The sequence below is a fragment of the Nyctereutes procyonoides genome, unplaced genomic scaffold, assembly GCF_905146905.1.
Source record: "Nyctereutes procyonoides isolate TBG_1078 unplaced genomic scaffold, NYPRO_anot_genome, whole genome shotgun sequence".
In the NCBI taxonomy this organism is placed as follows: Eukaryota; Metazoa; Chordata; class Mammalia; order Carnivora; family Canidae; genus Nyctereutes; species Nyctereutes procyonoides.
Window position 1 is genome coordinate 10,213,091 of NW_026575142.1, and position 22,521 is coordinate 10,235,611.

Below are 22,521 nucleotides of genomic sequence, written 5' to 3' on the forward strand. Positions count from 1 at the left end.
CCTTGGAAAGTCGGTGGGCGTCAGAGTTGCAAAGAACATAAACTTGCCCCCAGATCCAGACTGAAGAAAAGGCCTTTCAGGAGAAATTACTTTAGATGGTAAGGAAAAATAATGTTTTTTGCTTTGCCTACCGATGGACAGGATGGTCGATTCCGTGTCTGACATGTGTTTTTGTTGGGCAGTATAACGATTCAATCATGAGGAATAATAGTAAGTCATAAGGTAAAAAGTAATTTCCCTGCTTCATGTGAACATTTACTTTGGAAACCTCCACACATCTGGCTTTCATGCTTTGTCCTTCTCCCAAAGCTGGAAGATTTTAAACCAGACCCACAGCTTTTGTCCTTGAGAACTAGAGTAAGGGCTTGACTTCATGTGTTTATTATTTAGGTCATTCGTTAAAAGCCTAGGCCTGTTTTATGGTATTGTTTTCTTATAAGGATAGCAAAAGTGATTTAAAGGAAGAAGCCACCAACAAACTACAAGGAACAGCCTTAGAGCAAACCCTCATTTTATTTGCATTTTGAGGAGTGGAAGTAGAAAGGGAGGCATTACGGTTTACCAAACAGGGATTTGATTTGTAAGCATGCCCTTTAGATTAGAGGAGGCTGCTTCTGCCTAAAATGCAGGTGACAAGTGTGCGACCTTTGACATTCAGCCTATGTCAGACTCAGTTTCTTCATCTCACTGATCTTCACCCAGAGTAATGTGAGGATTAAGTGACAATGCACAGAGGGGACCCCGGGTGGTTCAGTCAGCTAAGCATCTGATTCTTGATTTTGGCTCAGGTCATGATCTCAGGGTTGTGAGATCAAACCCGAGTCGGGCTCCTTGCTAGGCGTGGAGTCCTCTTAAGAATCTCTCTCCTGCGGGCACCTGGGTGGGTCAGTGGTGCTAGCTCTCTCCCTCTACCCTCCACCACCCAAAAAGGGAATGTTTGTCAGCGTGTTTTCTGATCTGTCTCCAAGGGCTTTCTTTTTCCAAGACAGTGTAGAACTGTCTCTTGGATTATACTCGTTCTCAGGGAACCCTTGGATGATTCTGACAAGTTTGGGATGTGGGTACATGGGCTTGTCTCTGTGATTTGGGAACTTGGTGGAGTCCACGTTGATTCTGAGTTGCTTTTGTTGTGGTAGCAGAGGTGATCTGTCTGTCGTATTGGGCAGGGGTCTTCAGGAAACTACATGGTATTTAGAGCTTCAGGGTGAGGGAAAGTTCTGCACAGAAAAATGCAGTGTTAGTCATTGGTGAAATAACAGGGTTTTTATAGGCCGTTAATTTGGATGCAAGGTTCAGTGCGACACAACAGTTTTGTGAAGGTCTGTTTTTGAAGTCATTCCTAGGGATGCCTGGGTGGCTCAGGGCTTGAGCGCCTGCCTTCGACCCAGGGCATGATCCTGGAGCCCCAGGATCGAGTCCCGCATCAGGCTCCCGGCAAGGAGCCTGCTTCTCCTTCTCTGTGTCTCTCATAAATAAATAGGTAAAAATCTTAAAAAAAAAAAAAGTTTAAAGTCATTCCTAGTATTTCCTGAGTCCTAAGTAAGAGACATTCCAATAGAAAGTCTGCCTTAAAATTTAATTTGTGTTAGCTTGACTATATGACCCCTTCTTGGCTCTGCTTCATCAAATGAGACGGTTACTCATTTAGCATTTCTTGGCCTCAGGAACCTCCTCAATAGACCTGGGTTCGGACTGTGGTCCCCAAGATCACTGTCAGCTTTTCTTAGTCGATTGTGTGCTCTAAATGTAATTTAATGATTGAGAAACATCTGTTCTGAGAGACTCCTCCCTAGAAAGAATCCTTTTCCTGGTCTTTAAGGACTTGATAGATGGGTCAGCCAGGCTGGACTTGCTTTTTTCCTTTGACCTTTGCCTGGTCTCTGGGAAAGGCAGCGGTTTCTGCTTCTGCCCGACGACGTGCTCTGGTATTCCAGCTGCTGAGACCTCGCCCAGCCCCTTACCTGTGCAGGCCACACCCTTATTAGGTTTCTCGCTCCTACAATTGTTCCCCTGGCTCCAAAGGCACCGGCCCAGGGTTAAGTGGGCTGGAGCAAGGCTGGACGTAGATGGGTGGTTAAAGCGCTGCTGCTTGCGAGCCAACCGACTGTGCCATGTGTATTCTCATCTCCAGCCTAATTTCATTGTTAAAAAGTGAGAGGGAGAGGCTGATTTTGAAATGATTCTGGAATTAATACAGGACATCTTGTTCAGTTAGTATGTACTTATCATGTGGGTACCACGTGCCACCGTGATGCTGGGTGTGCAGGACAGAAGTGGGAAATGGGCACCGCCACGCGTTGCTGGTGGGAGTATGAAAGGCGCCACCTCTGTGTGGAGCTGTGGGGCACCGTCTGTCTTAGTTACATATGCTTATGCGGTGACCCCTGGAACACCACAGGTTTGATCTTGTACCGTGCGGGTCCACTTACACACAGATTTTCAGCTACATGTATTTTCTCTTTCTTCTGATTTTTTTAATAACAGCTTCTTTTCTCTAGCTTACTTTATTGTAAGAATATAATATATAATGCTTAGAGCATGCAAAATATGTGTTAATCTACGGTTTGTTACCAGTAAGGCCTTTGGTCAAAAGTTATACGTGGAAAAAAAAAAGTTATATGTGGATTTTTGACCATGTGAGGGGTTGGTGCCACTAACTCCTACCTTGTTCATGGGTCAGCTGTGCTCTTTGACCCAGCAGTTCCCCTTACAATTCTTTATTCCACAGATGTCTTCACACCTTTTTAGGGAATGGTTTATGTCCAAGGATATTCATTATAGCAGTATTTATAATTTGTAATAAATAATTTGCAATAAAAATTATTTGTAATAGGAAAAGATCCAAAATAACTTAAAAACCCAATGAGAGACTAATTAAATAGTTATATTATTAAATAGTATATTATTCTGGTACATCTTTATGAGGAAAAACTGCTCAGCCATTAAAAATAACGGACCAGGACAGCCCGGGTGGCTCAGTGTTTGGTGCCGCCTTCGGCCCAGGGTAATCCTGGAGACCGGGGATCCAGTCCCACGTCGGGCTCCCTGCATGGAGCCTGCTTCTCCCTCTGCCTGTGTCTCTGCCTCTCTGTGTGTGTGTGTGTGTGTGTGTGTGTGTGTGTGTGTGTATGTCTCTCATGAATAAATAAATAAAAATCTTAAAAAAAAATAAATAAAAATAATGGGCCAGGTACTTGGCTGGCTCAGTCAGTGAAGCGTGTGACTTAATCTCAGGGTCGTAAGTTTGAGCTGCACGTTGGGTGTAGAGATTACTTAACATCTTTAAAAAATAATCATAATGAACAATTCTATGCCCTGATTTAGAACTGTCTCTAAAAATACATTAATAAGTGTGGAACACAATGATTATATGCTATTTATGTGTTTTTAATAGAATGTCTTCCTAAGAAAACACAAAATATTGGTGCCAGCAGTTGCCTTGGGGAAGGGTAACTGGGAGATTGTTGCAGCTTTTATATTTTGTACCACATATACATATGTTATCTATCTAAAAGACATTGTCAAAAAAAAAAAAAAAAAAGACATTGTCATGCCCTAAACTCCTTTACAGTTTAGTCAGACCATTGTAAGAAAGCCCAGATAAGACATAACGGGTAAATATTGTCTTTATGGGAAGGTAGATTTAAACCTGAACCTCTCCTTGTGTGCTGGTGGACCTGATACCCATGAGTCATCAGGACAGGCAGGTCTGAGTGTAAAGAGAGACAGCGTCCAAGTCTTCATGTCCTGCCTGGGGAGAGGGCACTGGGGCTACAGCAGTTTCCAGGCCTTGTCCCATTGTGGTGTGAATGCCAGGGAGCGGCACCACGGCTTGGGAAGAGCGTGGCAGGCCCCAAATCGGTTCTGGATTGGAGTCCTGGCTCTGCCTCTTGCCAAACATGTGATCTGGGGCAGTGTTGCTTGGTGCCCAGAGCCTAAATGTGTTCATCCCTAAATGAAGATAAACCACCTCCCTTGGGCCACTGCAGTGAGGCTGGAATGAGATACTGTTGGCGAATACCCCTGTGAACCATGAAGTTCTTGGCAAGCGCCAGCTGTAACAGAAGCTGTTAGGTACCTGCAAGCTGGCAAGTTAGAGCAAGAGATGCCCATTTAAAAATTAAAATGGGTCTAAAATGTATCAGTGTATCTGCCAAATAACCTGGCAAGGGTTGTAGAGTAGAGAGGTAGGTGGTTTTGGAATCCTTGACCTTTGACCTTAGGACAAGTCATTTCATCCTCTGGCCTGTTTCCCTGTTTGAAAAATGAAAGGGGCTGTGTGGGCCCTTCCGTGACAGTGTGGCATTAGCAGTAATACCCAGCTCAGCTGACATGAGTCATGCTGACCTAAAAGTCCAAATGTGGGAAGGAAGTCTCTGGGTCTGAGAATTTTCCTTGAGCTGGGGAATCAAGCCTCAGTGGGGAGAGGGGTAAACCATTACCGCCACCAAGAGGGGAGACCAAGAATGCATCAAGTATTTGGCCTTGTATTCATTGTTCTCTGTTCTCTCCACCTCCACGACCTCTTTTGCTTTCAAATGTTTCCTTGGATTAGACCTTTGAAACCAGGTTTAACCCTTGTTTATTGAGTGGGACACTCACAGTTGTGACTGCGGTACTTTTGTGAGTTGTGATCTCTATGAGGTCTCTCTGTGCAGCCTAATGATACTTGCCTTCCTGCTGCCTTGGCTCCTGTATGCTTCTTACTGTGTCCAAACTAAGGTCAGAGACTGTCTTATTTAGCTTTGCATCCCCAGCACCTAGCAGACTTACTGGCACCTGAGAGGTGATCTGTACATATGTATTAGATGGGAAGGGGGGGGACGCCTGGGTGGCCCAGCGGTTGAGCATCTGCTTTCAGCTCAGGACGTGATCCTTGGTCTGGGAATTGAGTCCCACATGGGGAGCTCACTTCTCCCTCTATGTCTCTGCCTCTCTCTCTGTGTCTCATGAATAAATGAATAAAATCTTTAAAAAATAACAGATGGGGTGGATTGACTAACCATTTAGAGTAGTTATGTACACTAATCTTGTTGATCTTGACCATCACCTTTATTTTAACTACCACCATTCCAGTAAAGTGACATTTTAGCCATTAATGGCTCATTATTTCAAGAAGTATTTCATACTCAAAAAAGAGCATGTTAAAAAAAAATTAAACAGACTCCTTAGAATGTATTTTAACAGAACCTACAGTTAAAAAAAAAAAACTAAGTGTTTTAGATTGTCTATATGTATTACCATCTAGAATATATATGTATCTAATGTTCAACACCTGCTCCCACCGTGGCAGACAAGGTCTTTGACTAGCGACAGTCAGCCAGCGTACAGTACTTACTTAGCCTCCAAGCCTGGGTGCCCACCCTGGTTCTTGCTTTTTTAAAGTTAATGGTAGGCAGTTAAATCTGAAAAGGAGCTTTAAGATTGAAAAAAAATAATTTTCTTTTTACAAATGCAGGACCCAAAGAGGGTAAAGGATCCCACAGGGTGTTTAGAAGTAGCAGCGGTGGCTGTAAAGAGCCCCAGGAGGGGCAGTAGGGCTGTTGGGCCTCAGCTTGAATAGCAGAGCCACATGGTGAGTCCACGCCTGGTGAAACTTAGGTAAAGTAGGTTGAAGAGTTAGATCCAGTGTTCTTGAAGGTTCTTTGGCGGGGGCGGGGGGGGGGCAGGTGTGGTAGGTGTGTTTTCCAGGAGAATCATTCCAGTAGTGATGGAAGTTCCTTCCGTGCATGGAGGACGGCATCCAGAACTGAACGTCTATGTGGCTGGTTAAAAAATGTGGAAGAGGGGGCCCCTGGGCGGCTCCAGCAGTGTCTGCCTTCCGCTTGAGTCATGATCCTGGGGTCCTGGGACTGAATCCCTGCTTGGCAAGGGAGTCTGCTTCTCCTCTCCTCCCCCTGCTTGTGATCTCTCTCTCTCTCTCTCTCTCAAGTAAATGAATAAAATATTTTTTAAAACAATGTGGAAGAGGGGCACCTGGCTAGCTCGGTGATTGAGCATCTGCCTTTGGCTCAGGGCATGATCCCGGGGTCCTGGGATCGAGTCCTGCATTGGGCTCCTCGCAGGGAGCCTGCTTCTCCCTCGGCCTGTGTCTCTCTGCCTCTCTCTCTGTCTCTCATGAATAAATAAAATATTTTTTTAAAAAAATGCGGAAGAGATTAGAAAGATGTATCCTGAAGTTTGCTTATCAAACCAAGCCAGTCCCTTGGCAAACTCCTGCTACACCCTCTCAGAAGCCCTCCCAGGCTGGTGGCAGCATCCTCCCACACACAGACCACCAAGTAAGAAGCTGCTGGGTCCAGATGTGACACTTCTCCTGGAAGAGTTGAAGCCGTGCACGTTTTGTAGCAGGTGGAATCACCTCCCCTTTTGGAAATTAATGTTCTTTTTGATTCTTTTTTGGCTAAACACATATGTGCCTCTTGAGAAAACCAACAGCCCAAGTTCCTATTCTATTCCCTCTCCGGTTTTGCTTTATCTTTGCATCATGTTTGCAGCCTGCAGACAAGCATAATGGGCAAGAGTTCCAGTAAACTGGCTGGATCATATTTCTTAGACTGAGTCATTGCTGAGAAACTTGTTGTGAACAGGAAGCAGCCCATGAAAATGTCTGTACATAGTAACATGCCAGACTCAGGAAACCGGACCGTTTTCTAGTTGAAAGACAAAAGGGTGAAAGGATGGTTCCACTACTCGGGGAAGAGCAAACTTGTGATCGAGGATTTTAACTTGGATAATTCATCTCTCAGTGTGTATGCAAGAACTTTTATTGTTAGAAAGCCCTGGTGGTTGAAGATTGGGGAAACAATCCTTAGTAAGATTTCTCTAGAAGGAAAACTTGGACTAGTAGTATCTATTACTACCTACTAGGAGTCTCTGCTGACGTACAACTGCTTGCTAGGCCAGTTATTTTATTTTTTTTTTACTTATTTATTTTTATTTATTATGAGAGATAGAGTGAGGGGACAGAGACACATGCAGAGGGAGGCTCCCTGCAGGGAGCCCGATGTGGGACTCAATCCCAGGTCTCCAGGATCACACCCTGGGCCGAAGGCAGGTGCTCAACCACTGAGCCACTGGGGCTGCCCTAGGCCAGTTTTTTTTTTTTTTTTTTTAGGCCAGTTATTTTTAAAAATGGAGCTGTAGTTACACAAATTAATTTAGTGACGTTTACACTTGGCCTGTTCAGCTGTAAGGCCCCTTCCGTGTCTAACATTCTGTGATTTTACATATGTGTGTGCGTGCACACACACACACTCTTTGTGATTCTTACCTCCTTGACAGTTATTATAGCAATATATTTAAATGTTAGCAGATGAGGCCAGTAGAATCAAAAGTGCTTGAATGTGGGCAAACTACAAAGAATTACCTGTCCCTGCCTTCTCGGGAATGCTCACTGAAAAAAGTTGGCATTGTGTTGTGTCTCTTCTTGTAATGAAGCAGTGGAGAGAAGCAAAGAAGTAAATGAGCAGATAAATGTGTATGAAATATAATAGTCATCAGTGAAATGTATTTCAAAACTACACCTGCTGGTTGTCACTTTATTTAGTAAGGATTGTGACTTTGTGAATCAAGGAGACATTTGTTGTTGCTTTATCAGTTTTTCAGAATTCAGGCATCCCCTTGGTTGTGTTGTGGCCAGCTATAGCTCTTCATTTCGGGCGGTGGGATATGATTCAGGTTTCATCTGGTTTTGCTCAAAAATATTTGAGCAGCTTCTATGGAAAAAAATATTAAACCAGATTTAGTTTTGAGGTGAATGGTATATCCACCTGGGCATACAACACATGTACAGGGAAAAATGACTGAAAAAAATAACTTAGACTCTGAATGCCAGTAATTAATATTTAAATGAAAGAGAGATCCCAGGGGGGAATAAACTTTAAAAGACTTATTTATTATTTTTTTAATGGAAATATATAATTTCACAGAGTATAGCATGATTTCATGCTTACACAGTTAAATTGAAAAGTGTGTTCATTTTCTGTTTACGAGCTTAGCAATCTGTCCAGTTTTTTTTTTTTCACTTGATTGGTGAAATTTATTTTTAGAAGCAAACCTCCCACCACCGTGCCATCCTCAGGAAAAACTAGAGGCAGGGGAGAGCAGTGGGTTGAGAGGTGCAGGCCTCATTCATATGTGTGAATATATTATAGAAGGCATTTTCTTTTTCTTTCCAGATACTTTCTCAAAGCTTCAGTTTACAGAACTACTTTAAGAGGAGACTGTGCTATCTTGCCTTCTCTTTCTCATTTTTTGGATCATCTGAGTATGAAATATGCCGGTTTGTTTGTCCAAGGCCTTTGTCTTTTCTTTTTATTGAAACAAAGATGTTTGTTTCAAAGTGGTCTGAGTTAATAATCCAACTTCAGAGTCCCTGTGAAACATGTAATAGATGACATAGACGGCAAATGAGGATATATACATTTTAAATAGGAATCTTTCATTTGGACCAGATGGTGATTTAATGCGAATTGTCAAACATTTATGTTTCTTATTAAATCGTCATCTTTTGTGTAAGCCACGCTAGCAGCATAATTTGCAACACACTCAGGAATCACTAAAGGACAACAAAAAATTCAGATACTAAGTGGCTCCATATGGCACGGGAAGGCCCGCAGCGGCGCCCTGGCCCTCGGAGCCTTTGCCCTGGTCTCGGGAAAGGACCTGCGGAATGCCCTCGAAGCCACCCCCTGCTCCCCTCTCCTGCCCTAACCTCTCTGGACGGCCCTTGCTCCGGGAGCTCTCCCTTCTCGGCCTGGGTTTGCGTGCGGCGGCCGCGTGGCTCGCCCCGGGCATTTCCCTTCCGCCGTCCCGTGTCCTGTTGCTGCGGGCTCCACCCGACCGCTTCCTCTGGGGCGCCGGCTCCGCGGAGGCGGGTCACTTGTGGCGGAAGTCACGGCCGGTCACAGGGCTCGGGCAGGAAGTGCTCGGCCCCGAGGGCAGCACCCAGCACCCGGCCCTGGGCTCCCACCGGCCGGTCTTGGCTGGACGCCTTTCTCATTTTCAACATAGGGCTTAGAATATTTCTTTTTTTTTAAATAATATTTATTTATTTATTCGTGATAAACACAAAGAGAGCGAGAGAGAGGCAGAGACACAGGCAGAGGGAGAAGCGGGCTCCATGCAGGGAGCCCGACGTGGGACTCGATCCCGGGTCTCCAGGATCACGCCCTGGGCTGAAGGCAGGCGCTCAACCACTGAGCCACCCAGGGATCCTCAAGCTTTGAATATTTCATAGAATATCAAATCCCTGAAGGTTTTTGCTTCGGAACATGATGTAAAAATTTGAGTAACACAGAGGATGACATATTAAGGCCGTGACAAGAAACCTGTTGTTGCTTCATTCTGAATTTCATCAGAACATCGGTTTTAAGGAACCCAAGGTAGTAAGAACAACCCTCGCTTTTATTTCGAAGCAGAAGTTTCCTTTTAGAGACTTATCACAGCAACAATAAATATCACATAAAAATAAATTAATATACGGAGGAAGAGCTCTGAGAACACTTTGAAACCTGTTTGGGGACCACTGTGCCCCCTGAAGGCTGCCCAGCCACATTTAGGACAGTTAGATGTCACTGGAAACCTCTTTTGGAGACATTCCGGGTGGAGACAGTAAGCTGCTTGGCCTCCCGGGGCCCAGCGTTGTTTCAGGTCAGAGGAGAACAGGATGCTCAAGGGCTGATCCAGATGCTGCTTCATGATGTATTTTTCCTGTTTGTTGATAAGGATCCATCCAGGTGTTTGGGAGCATATTCTGGGAAATTTTGCTTTTAATGTTAGCACATATATCTTCATTCTGTTCCTTGACACTTTATATAGGTGGTTCTAGCATAAACATGTACATTTAAGTTGAACTTTTTATCTTGCTAAAGTACAAACATACCATAGCAGAGACAAAGTACAGTGGCCTTCCAAGTAATCATTTCCCAGATCAACATCTGTTCACCTGGTGGGTAATGGGAAATTCTTTAAAATTGAATTCGTTTGGCCGTGCATCGAAGGGGGGGCCCAGCAGGGACTGAACGGCAGTTGAGCAAGTGTGTGTGTGTACACAGAAGTAAACATGAAAGTAGAGGTTGTGTGTTTTGTCTTCAACACATGTTGCACAAACCGGGTAATCTGTTTCACACCCTCCCTGAGGAGGAACCAAGGAGCTTCATTGCTGAGTGTTACTTCAGGCGCCCAGTACAGTCAGGTCCACAGCTTCATCATCATCCGTTGGCTGGAGTTTGATCTTCTGTTCCGGCAGGTGTTAGAACCATCACTGGGCACTAGGGTGCCTCAGTGGCTGAGCATCTGCCTTTGGCTCGGGTTGTGATCCCGGGTCCTGGGATCGAGTCCCACATCGGGCTTCTCCCACGGAGCCTGCTTCTGTCTCTGCCTGTGTCTCTGCCCCTCTCTCTCTCATGAATAAATAAAATCTAAAAAAAAACAAAACCATCACTGTCAGCATGCATAGCAACAATAGCATATGCTTTACATTTATAGAGAGATTTCTTTCATGTCTCAGTTGATCCACCAACATCTGTATGATAGGGGTAGGCCAAAACAAGCATGTACTAAATTTAGAGCTAAACCATCTGAACCCACTTGAGACATCTCTGGTGCAGAGGAAAGAAGGAGAAAGGAAAGAACAGAGATGTATCAACTCCTGGTGTGACTGCCTCCTGAGAATTCTAGAGTAAACTACAGTAGGAATTTTCCTTCGGCCCATGGGGCTGGGTTCTGGGGATACCCTGGAATAGTCTGACCTGTGAGCAGGGATTTGCAATAGAAACTGCTTCAGTGTTCATTTGGCTTTTATGAAAAAATCAAAAGTGGATCATGGTTTTTTTTGTGTGGGTTTTTTTTTTTTTTTTTTTTTTTTTTGGATTTTGGTTTTTATCTGGGATCTCTCAACAAGGAAAAGCTTCTGCCTTGGCCTTGGAGAGAGCGCACGAGTGTGGGGAGGGGAGCACGGGGAGGGAGACGCAGACTGCTGAGCAGGGAGCCCAGGACCCCAACATCATGGCCTGGACGCGTACCCGAGAGCCAGCCGGGCGCCCCTGCGTTTCTTTTACTGCTCTGGAGAGCTCGGCGCGCTGGCCTGTCAGTGTTCGAGAAGGACTGGAGTTCGGTTGGGGCTGTCTGTGATCGTGCTTGTCTTTAGTGCTGGCGCTTAGTGGGTGTGGGACCCTGAGGACGACCTCCCTGGCCCTGGCCCCCTGGCTCCAGTGGGAGAACAGCCTGGAGGGATCCCCAGTTCACCAGGGTCGGAGCTGAACTACTCAGGATTTTAAGGTAGAATTTGCTGTACCTTGAACCGTTGTGTTTCATGTGACCTTTGGATAAACCTGCCCATTAAAATGGAAACACATCATCTTTATTTTTTTATTTTTTTAAGATTATATTTATTCATGAGAGAGAGAGAGAGAGAGAGAGGCAGAGACCCAGGCCGAGGGAGAAGCAGGCTCCCTGCAGGGAGCCTGACGCGGGCCTCGATCTGGGCCCCTGGGGTCACATCTGGGCCGCAGGCGGCGCTAAACCGCTGAGCCCCCGGGGACCCCCACACCTCGTCTTTGAAATGGAGCTCCTTCCAGGGGCGGGGGGGCGGGGGCCCCTAGGAGAGGCGGGGCTGAAGAGCGCCCCGGTTGCGCCCTGTGGGAGCCGAGGTCCAGGAGGCTCAGCCCGCCCCGCATTGCCCTTCGCCCCGGGATGTTAGGGCGCGGACAGCACCGCGATCTTCTGTCGCCGCAGTTCAGGAAGCCGCGTCGGTCATATTTTTGGTGTGACTTGTGGTCCCAGAGGCCCGAGGGGAGCCGTGGGCTGCTCAGTGCGGTGGGCCAGGGCCCGGGGCCGAGGGTGGCCTGGGCTCCCCGCTGTTGGCTGGAAATAGCTGCTCAGGAGGCATCGCGCCCCTTGGTCCCGGGAGGAGCCAGTCGGCAGGTCTAGACCCGGTGCTGGTGTCCGAGCCGGTGTCCCCGGGGCAGCCGGTGTCCCCTGCCGAGCCCGCTGTCAGCCCCGCTCCCCTCCCCGCGCCTGGATTTCTCTACTGTTAGTCTCATTATATATTTTCAGTACAGATGACTTCTTAGCTGGGAAGTGATCTGAATGTCCTATGGGGGGACGCCTGGGGGCTCAGCGGTCAGTCGCCCGCCTTCTGGCCAGGCCGTGACCCCCCCGGGGATCCGGGATCGAGTCCCGTGTCGGGCTCCCCATAGGGAGCCTGCTTCTCCCTCGGCCTGGGTCTCTGCCTCTGTGACTCATGTATACATAAAATCTTTTTTAAATATTATTTATTTATTTATTCAGAGAGAGAGAGGCAAAGACACAGGTATGGGGAGACATAAAATCTTTTAAAAAATACAAATGTATTTCCTACCTGTGTAGACTTTTCCAAAAACTAAAGTTCTAAGTCAGAAAAATTGCTTTCTGACACATTTGTGATTAGAAAAATCTGGATGTGGTACGTCGACTTAGCTTTGTCACAGAAATCAAAATAACCATTACTCTCGTGGCAAGATTCTCCCTGTATCTTAAAACTTTTAGTACCTTCCATCCTTCCCTGGAGCCATGTTTGTTTGTTTTTAATTTATTTTGTGTTTGTTTTTAAGAGGGTTATTTGTGATTTCTCAGAAGTGAAACCCTTTCCCAGGGCAGCCCCTTGCAGCCCCCTGCTTCACCTGCGGGTCACGAGATGACCATTAGCCAGGACTTCCCCGTACTAATCTGTGCACGCCTCCGGAGCGAACACCCAAGTCCGGAGGAGATTGTTTCCATAAATGAACCACAGGGACAAGAGGAGCAAGAGATGATGGGGGAAAGTAATCGGTGTAGGAAACACCAAAAGAAGGTGCTGTTTCACAGCTGCTAGATTGACATTTAGCAGGGGTTTTCCCCCACTCTGTAAACTGGATATTTGCTGAGTTTAGAAGAAATTCCACATATTTGATCATGTTTCCCAAACTCCCATTTCTCATAGTAAACCAGTGGCTTGGAGTTACTCTCATTTCTGTATTCCATTAAACACGTGTGGGGCTTCCCTTAATGCAAGAGCTTTAATGTGCGTGCTGCGTGTTCCTTTGCTCCGTAGTGACCTCTACTACCACCCAGTCATTAATAATCCAAGTTATAAGTATTAGAATGGATGGCTGTTTGTACGTTCTTGTTTCTTGATTCATTGACTGGAATTAATCGTGTCCTTCCAGAACATGGGATCTGTGTTCCCATTCAGATCGTCATCTCCCTACCGCCGGCCATCAACAGTGGCATAATGTAAACTACATGGTATCTGCCATTTTAAAAACCATCTTAGCCATGGTCTCTCTCCTTTTTTTTAAACATAGGACATGGATTTGATTGACATACTTTGGAGGCAAGATATAGATCTTGGGGTCAGTCGAGAAGTATTTGACTTCAGTCAACGACGGAAGGAGCATGAGCTGGAAAAACAGAAAAAACTTGAAAAGGAAAGACAAGAACAACTCCAAAAGGAGCAAGAGAAAGCTTTCTTTGCTCAGTTACAACTAGACGAAGAGACAGGTGAATTCCTCCCAGTTCAGCCAGCCCCACACATCCCATCGGAAACCAGTGCATCTGCCAACTACTCCCAGGTACAGAAAACTCTGTTCTTGGGAAGGTGTGTGGCAGGGTTTATGGAACTAATACCAACCCAAGAGTTAAAACCTCTGGATTTGAGTTTTACTTCGCCTTTTTTTTTATGCCTTTTACTATGTCTTCATGACCATATCAAGTTACCTTCCCAACCTCAGCTTCCTGATGAGTTCCTCACAGAGCTGTAGGATTGGGAGGACATAAGTTATGGGAAGGTGCCTTCTAAGCTGTGGAAACATACGTAAGCGTCAAGCAGCAGCGGTGGTGGCAGCGGTAAAAGTAGTACAGAGTACTCGCGTCTTGTCTGCAGATGAGCAGTTGCAGCTCAGAGATTCAGTAACTTGCTTGCCCGGAGCGCTCAAAGCTGGGGAAGCCAAGATTCAAACCCAGATAGTCTGGTTGATTTGATTCTGTGCTCTGTACTACACTAAACTGATTTCGGAAAGAAGATAAATGTCTAACTAAATTATAAACACCGTATGACACTGAACAATCTTTTTCTTCTTTTATGTCTCTCTTTTATCTAGGTTCCCCACATTCCCAAGCCAGATGCTTTGTACTTTGATGACTGCATGCAGCTTTTGGCAGAGACATTCCCGTTCGTAGATGACAATGAGGTACATTTGGTTAACAGTGAAACTCCTCCACTATATCTAATCACTGTATCTAATATATCCTCTAAGTGTGTCTCCGGTAAAAAAAAAAATATTTTAAGAGGAAATTTTGTCAAAGAATCCTTAGCCTGTAGATAACTTTACAATAAAAAAAAAAATCTCTACAAAATACAAAACGAAAACCACTCACTGCTGCATAGCCAGAAGCATGCATCTGCATAACCATGGAAACAAATGACTCATTGGTTATAGGTACTTAGAAATAAATTTTGGTGTGTAAAAAGCAAGCTGGGTAATAAACCAAGACTTGCTCAGTTAACACTTTTAGTAAATTTATTATGTTTGAAGCACTATACTACATATTTTTACCGAGACATACAAATTAAAAATCCTAAAGATTGATACTTATTTTGAAATTTACCTTTGAATGTATAGGATAAAACAGCTAAGCTAGTAAATGATTAAGTTTAGAGTCGGGCAGGGGAAAAAGAGATTTGTTTCATTAATAAGTGGTTTCATAAGTGGTTATAACTAAAGAAATAGAGAACCGTTAGCCAAGTCCAGTTGAAGGTGTTGTGGGGGTGCCTTGGGGAGTACTTCTCCACTGTTGCTGGCAGACTCATGAAGATAAATGCTCTGTCAATTGTAGGTTTCTTCAGCTGCATTTCAGTCCCTTGTTCCTGATATTCCCAGCCAAATCGAAAACCCAGTCTTCATTGCTCCTAATCAGGCTCAGTCACCTCAGACTCTTGCCGTTCAGTCAGTCATTGCTGATTTAGACAATATGCAGCAGGACATTGAGCAAGTTTGGGAGGAGCTACTATCCATTCCAGAACTGCAGGTAACTAAGATCTAGTATCAATAAATACCAAAGACACTTTTATATTCAGTGCCTTTAAATCAATTATCCAGTTACTATTTACATGCCACCTACTTAATGGAAGGATTGGAAGGTGCTTTTTTTAAAAAATATTTTATTTATTTATTTGAGAGAGAGGGAGAGAGCAGGAGAGCATAAGCGTTGGAGAAGGGGAAGCAGGGAACCTGATGTGGGGCTCCATCCCAGGACCCTGGGATCATGTCTTGAGCCAATGGAAGCTGCTTAATTGAGTCACCCAAATGCCCAGGAGGGTGCTTTTATTTTTATTTTTTTAAAGATTTTATTTATTCATGAGAGACAGAGGCAGAGACATAGGTAGAGGGAGAAGCAGGCTCCATGCAGAGAGCCCGATGCGGGACTCGATCCTGGGACCCTGGGATCACACCCTGGACTGAAGGCAGAAGCTTAACCACTGAGCCACCCAGGCGTCCCAGAGGGTGCTTTTAAATTAGTCCTGAGAGGGGCACCTGGCTGGCTCAGTCACAGGAGCATGCGACTCTTTCAAAGTTGTGAGTTTGAGCCCCACCTTGGGTGTAAAGATAACTTAAATAAACTTGAGTCACAAGAGTTGCCCATGATCACTTATGTGCAGTTTTTTTTTTTTTTAAGCTTTCATTTATTTATTCGTGACAGACCGAGAGAGAGGCAGAGACACAGGCAGAAGGAGAGGGAAAGAAGCAGGCTCCATGCAGGGAGCCGAACACGGGACCTGATCCCGGGCCTCCAGGATCACACCCCGGGCCAAAGGTGGCGCCAAGCTGCTGGGCCACCTGATTGTCTTGAGGAAGGATCTGGTCTTTGTAGACCAGAAGTCTGACCTAGGAACTGTGAAAATAATGTACATACTTAGACATAAATATCTGTTAGAAATGGATGGGAATTATCTGAATTACAGAAGAGCTTGGAAAGAATGGGGGTGGGGAATCAGAATCAGATATAGATTTTCAGCTTTTAAAACTATTTGCCATCAGGGGCACTTGGTCGGTTCAGTTGGTGGAACATGGAAATCTTGATCTCGGGGTTGTGAGTTCAAGCCCCATATTGGGTATAGAGATTACTTATAAAATCTTTAAAAAATAAATATTTGCCATGAAATATAGACTATCTGCTATCAAAAATATTTCACCTTGATTTACATTTAGTAAACATTTCTTTTCCACAGTGTCTTAATATTCAGAATGACAAGTTGGTCGAGACTAGCATGGTGCCAAGTCCAGAAACCAAAATGACAGAAATCGACAACAATTATCATTTCTACCCCTCAATGCCCTCACTGGAAAAAGAAGTAGGTAACTGCAGTCCACCTTTTCTCAGTGCTTTCGAGGATTCTTTTAGCAGCATCCTCTCCACAGAAGATTCCAGCCAGCTGACAGTGAACTCATTAAATTCAGATGCCACAATAAACACAGATTTTGGTGATGAATTTTATTCTGCTTTCATAGCAGAACCCAGTAGTAGCAACAGCATGCCTTCCTCTGCTTCTTTCAGCCAGTCACTCTCTGAACTTCTTAATGGGCCCATTGATGTTTCTGATTTATCACTTTGTAAAGCGTTTAACCAAAACCACCCTGAAAGCACAGAATTCAACGATTCTGACTCTGGCATTTCACTGAACACAAGTCCTGGCATGGCATCACCAGAACACTCAGTGGAATCTTCTGTCTATGGAGACACACCACTTGGCTTCAGTGATTCTGAAATGGAAGAGACAGATAGTGCTCCTGGAAGTGTCAAACAGACCGGTCCTAAAACACAGCCGGGACAGTCTGCCGGAGATCCAGCCCAGCCCCCGTCACCATCTCCAGGGCCCAGTGCTCCAGTGCGTGACGCCCAGTGTGAAAACACACCAAAAAAAGAATTGCCGGTAAGTCCTGGTCATCGAAAAGCCCCATTCACAAAAGACAAACATTCAAGCCGCTTGGAGGCTCATCTCACAAGAGATGAGCTAAGGGCAAAAGCTCTCCATATCCCATTCCCTGTTGAAAAAATCATTAACCTCCCTGTTGATGACTTCAATGAGATGATGTCAAAGGAGCAATTCAATGAGGCTCAGCTGGCGTTAATTCGAGATATACGCAGGAGGGGTAAGAATAAAGTGGCTGCTCAGAATTGCAGAAAAAGAAAACTGGAAAATATAGTGGAACTGGAACAAGATTTGGATCATTTAAAAGATGAAAAAGAAAAATTGCTCAAAGAAAAGGGCGAGAATGACAAAAGCCTCCATCTACTGAAAAAACAACTCAGCACTTTGTATCTTGAAGTCTTCAGCATGCTCCGTGATGAAGATGGAAAACCTTACTCTCCCAGTGAATACTCCCTGCAGCAAACAAGAGATGGCAATGTATTCCTTGTGCCCAAAAGTAAGAAGCCAGATATTAAGAAAAACTAGATTTGAGAAGATGTGACTTTTTCCGAGCTAGTGGGTTGTTTTTTTTTTTTTTTTTGTACTGTTATACTAAAAGCTCCTACTGTGATGTGAAATGCAAAAATATACTTTATAAGTAATTCTATGCAAAATTAGTCAAAACTAGTGTAGAAAATAATATAAACTTTAAAAAGCATTAAAGTAAGTCATCAGTATGCTGAATCAGTAGTTTCACTTTAACTGCAAACTTAATTTCTTACAACACCATTTGGGCTAGTTTCTGTATAAGTGTAAATACTACAAAAACTTTATTTATACTGTTCTTATCTCATTTGTTACGTTCATAGGTTTATATGATATGACATCTGGCTAAAAACAAATTGTTGCAAAACTAACCACTATGTACTTTTTTATAAATACTGTATGAACAAAAAGGCATTTTTTTTATATTGTTTAGCTCTGGCAAAAACCAATTTAGTTGAAAAGCTGGTACTAATAAAGGATTATTATGACTGTTAAATTATTTCTTTGGAATCTGAGTTTATTGTTATTTTCCATAACACCACCACACTTTACGTGTTTAGGTGTTTTGCATTGTCAGAATGTTTTCATTCACTCAAAGTGTGAAAAGCATTTTATACTAAACTTCTGGTCCCAGAGATAACAAAGAAATAATGTCTATCAAGGTATTTTCTCTCTTCAATAGCAAGTATATCTCAAACGGTGCTTTCTTGACATGAAAACGTTTTCCTCGTGTCAGTACATGGAGGCCCACCATGTGCTAGGTGTCCTCTAAAGTACAGAAGACACCATGGAAATCCCTCTCCTCCTGTAATTGAAGCCAGCAAACCTTACGCCTGCCAGGATCGGGAAGGCCAGTAGAAAGGAAGCATTGCAATTTAAAATACGGTTGCACAGGCTTTGGGGGGTGGGGGTGCCCAACAGACTTGGTCAGTTAGCGGCCAACTCTATTTTGGCTCAGGCCATGAGATCAAGCCCTGTGTCAGGCTCTGCACTGGTTGTGGAGCCTGCGTAAGAGCCTCTCCCTCTCTCTCTGCCCCTATGCTAAAATACAGGGTTGTAAATAGGAAAAGCCTTGAGATGGCAACATCTGAAAAGTGTGGGAGACTCGTTCTGTTAGCTAAAGAATATTGCCAACAAGACTGAAGATGGAGAAGCAGCAGGTAGAGGAGTGGAACATGGATGGCACAGATTCTTGTTACACCTTCACAAAGGCTCTGGCTTTTATCTAGCAACATGGGGAACCACAGGCGTTTAGTAGGATTAACATCTGGTTTTTAAGTTTCCTTAGGCATGTGTTGAAAATAGTCTAGGGGGTTAAGATGGGAGCAGTTAGATGAGTGGGGAAGCTCTGAAACACATGGGATGGTGTTGGCTTGGGCTAGGGTGGTGAACACAGGAACAGGGAGAAGGCTCTGGGTTCTGCAGATTTCAAAGGCAGAACTAAAATTCTGAGAGAAGGTGTTGGGTGAAGGTGGGGTCAAGGACTTAAACAGCTTTGAGAACTGAGTTACCCTGAGATGCCTGGTTAGAAGGAAAGTCTAGGTGGGAAATTTCACTTTGGGACACATTGGGAGATTAAACACACATAAGACCAAGGCAAGGCCCCGCAAAACTCCGAGAGGCTGCAGGCTGTCCAGGGGGCCGCACGGACTCCCTCACAGCATTAATTCACGGTTTCTTCATCTAATCAGTTTGTCTTGTGTTGTTTTAAAGTGGGTAATTGGTGACTCGTCGGAGAGTTGTGCACACTTAGAGCAACCACACTTAGTCCCACCGCGAGTCCCGCCTGGGAAGAGGAGGAGGGCCCTAGCGAGGCCTGGGCGGAGGCCTGTACCATGCTGGCTCACACCGTCTCACTTGGCCGTACCCGGACGCCTCTTCCTGACTAGTTTGAAAGAAACTGAAGTCCGATTAGCCGGTAAGAACTGAGCTTGAACGACAAAGCTCAGGGTTGAAAGTGACTTCAAAGAGCGCCTGGTGGCTCAGTCACTCAAGCGTCTGCCTTTGGCTCGGGTCACCATCCCAGGGCCCTGGGATGGAGCCCTGGGTCAGGTTCCCCGCTCAGCAGAGCCTGCTTCTCCCTCCCTGTTGCTCCCCCTGCTTGTACTCTGTCAAATAATTAAAAAAAAATTCAAAACCCAACGGGTGTACGGAGCCGACATTCGGACGCGGCCCCTGCCCTTCCTCACCAGGCAACGGTCTCTACCTCTAAGTGGTGGCGGCGGCACTGCTCTCCTTGGAGACCTCCTCTTTCCAACCCTCCCCTGCCAAAATCTTGGATCTTGACTAAAGTATCCAACCTTAGATAAAATTATAGGTGTGTGTTGGGGGTGCGGCCCCACCGGAACATCTGGAATTGGCTGGAGCAGACTTCTTGGAGTTCAAGAAGCCAGTTCTGTAGGGCACCTGAAAAACGGACTCTGAAGTACCACACATACTGCATTATGCAGAACTAGAAACTAAAGTTTTTAAACAGATCCTAACCCCATGACAAAAAAATGAGGCCAGGTTTATTTATATTGTCATTAAACTACCCAATTGTTAAATATTAAACCCCTTTCTAGTGTTAAGATGTGTCCCTATGCCTTCCACACGGATGCGGATCAAGCATTCTTAGCAATCTTGACCCCAAGGATCCTGCATTTGTTGTGTAAAGAAACACTTTCTTGCTGAGATTTCTCAAGCCCATGCTTTTTAGGCAAGGGGTGGCTGTTGAACTTACACTGTTCCTCATACCATACTTAGATTTTAAGCCTCAGAACCTACACAAAATCCTCATTCATTCCTTAAAAACCCTTCTCAGAACAGGTTCATTTTCAGTTGCTTTTTATACCTTTTGAGAGCTGAAGAAAAATGTAAAAACCACAAAAACTTTCAGTAGAGAAAAACTTAAGACATTGGCATAACTTTATTGTCACCCATTAAATTTTAAGTATGCTTGGGCTATTAGTACCCATAATTATTACCAAAAAAATATTTAGGGACCATGGACCAGACACCGGATTAAATTCTTTAAGCCAACTATCAGACTTAACTTTCAGATTTAACGAAGGTGGGTATAATCTCCATTTTACAAAAAAGGAATTAGGTAAAAACAGCTCCTAATGTGTACAGAACGTAAAAATTTTGATGGGGTTACTAACATTTAGTGAAATTTAACATTTCCTTCAACACTACAGACAACAAATCGCAATGGTATTCACAGTACTGTTCTTAAGAATCCAGATCAGATTGCTGTCGTATTCCAAAATGCCACATACGCAGGACTTCAAAGTCTCGTCAGACCCACTAGCCTCATTTAATATTTGAAGCGTGTATTACTAAATACTAAATCAAACTTAGCATTTTACTATTTGGGGGGAGGGGGAGGCGGAGGGGGAGAGAATCTTAAGCAGGCTCCATGCGAGTGCAGAGCCTAATGCGGGGCGGGGGGGGGGGGGCGCGGGCGGGCGGATATCTCACCACCGGAGTTGAAATGAGTCAAGACGGCCAACTGAGCCACCTGAGTGCCCCTTCATTACTATTTTCGATGTAATGTTTTAAGTGATTCTATTTAATGTATACGAAGCCAACATTCTTGAGGCACCTGGGTGGCTCAATGGTTGGTAATCTGCCTTCTGCTCAGGTCGTGATCTCAGGGTCCTGGGATCAAATCCCACATCAGGCTCCCTAGAGGGTGCCCACTACTCCCCTCTGCCTGTCCTGGACTCCCTCTCATGAATAAAATCTTTTAAAAAACCCAACATTCCTAGGTGTCTGTTGGCATCACCAACTGCCAAGGTGTAGCATGCGTAAAAATGAAACCCCAAGCAACTTGTCCAAGCTCATAAAACTTACTCTGTAAAAATTTGCTATATAGTAATATAATCGGTTTTCCAATACCTAATTAAGGATAGGAGTAGGACAAATGTGATTAAATCCAAATAGATCACCTATCAAAATTCTTTTCCTAAGTATGTTAAAGGATAGTCTACTCAACGTTTCTATCGACAATGGAGACCGGCAATGTATTTTAAAGAGAGAATTACCTATATTTTAATTTCAGGTGTAACTAGTCAACATTTGATACTCATTTTTGTGATTATAGGCCCTTGTAAGTTATAATGGGTATAAGACATGAATGTAGTGACACTTAACCACTTCATATTTTAAAGTACTTTAAAGCCACCAACACCTTTGTGTTGTGTATCCACTTACCAATATATTTTACAAATGGAGTATCTTGGGCAAATTCACATTTCCTAGCTGGCTCAGCATGGTATCCTCTTAAGCTTCACTTAAGAGGCTAAATGTAAATCACTTAAATGCAGCTCAATGTACCCTGCCATTAACTGATAAAAATGTAAGCAAAAATGGCATACTTTACCTGTTCATCTGAAGTCTTCCCCTCTCCTTGGTACTTTCTATCCAATCCTAACTTACACCAACCTACAAGGTTAAACTTTTGCATATCACTCATGTTCAAGATTTAATTGCAGTCCATGAATACACAGGAGATTCCAATCTTTTGTTGCCTAATTTCCACTTTGTAAGGATAAAGGCAAATAGATTTTGTAGAAATAATGTCCACTCTTGCCGTTACTTTGGAACTCAACTATTATACTTACAGCTGCAGAGTATAAAACCACTGCATATAGTATGTGTTATAATCCAAACAGCTAAAATTCCTCACATGGCTTCAACTCCCAAGTATTTAATGTTATTAATGCTAAGAATTCAAATAATTACGCTGCCAAGTTTTCCTAAAAAATCAATTCTCAAAACCCTCACAATGGATCACTGTAACACAACGATCATCACACACCTTTATTTGGATTAAAATGCAGCACTGCAGTTTGACCAAATTCCTTATTTTCCTCCCAGCCCTCCCTCATACAAGATTCAACCAATCCGCTTTCTGGGGGAAAAAAATTTCATCCAACATGTGAAACACACCCCCAACCACCTCTTCCCAACTTTTAGTCACTTAAGTGTCCTATCCTTAACTCTATTTTTTTTTTCCCAAAAGTTCAGATTTCTCATGTCACCCCAGCGTCTCACAT

The 22,521-nt window shown here is 44.2% G+C and overlaps 1 protein-coding gene across 3 annotated transcripts in view; it reads left to right on the top strand.

Annotated features, from left to right (window-relative positions):
- Positions 1-17,975, top strand: part of NFE2L2 (NFE2 like bZIP transcription factor 2) — a 33,417-nt gene extending 15,442 nt beyond the window's left edge. For all 3 annotated transcript variants that reach the window (XM_055308316.1, XM_055308317.1, XM_055308318.1), the window contains exons 2-5: positions 13,329-13,595; positions 14,124-14,213; positions 14,860-15,051; positions 16,253-17,975. In XM_055308316.1, coding sequence (XP_055164291.1) covers positions 13,329-13,595; positions 14,124-14,213; positions 14,860-15,051; positions 16,253-17,479 — 1,776 coding nt within the window. In that variant the 3' untranslated portion in view covers positions 17,480-17,975. The remainder of the gene's footprint in view (positions 1-13,328; positions 13,596-14,123; positions 14,214-14,859; positions 15,052-16,252) is intronic.
- Positions 17,976-22,521: the final 4,546 nt, after the last annotated feature.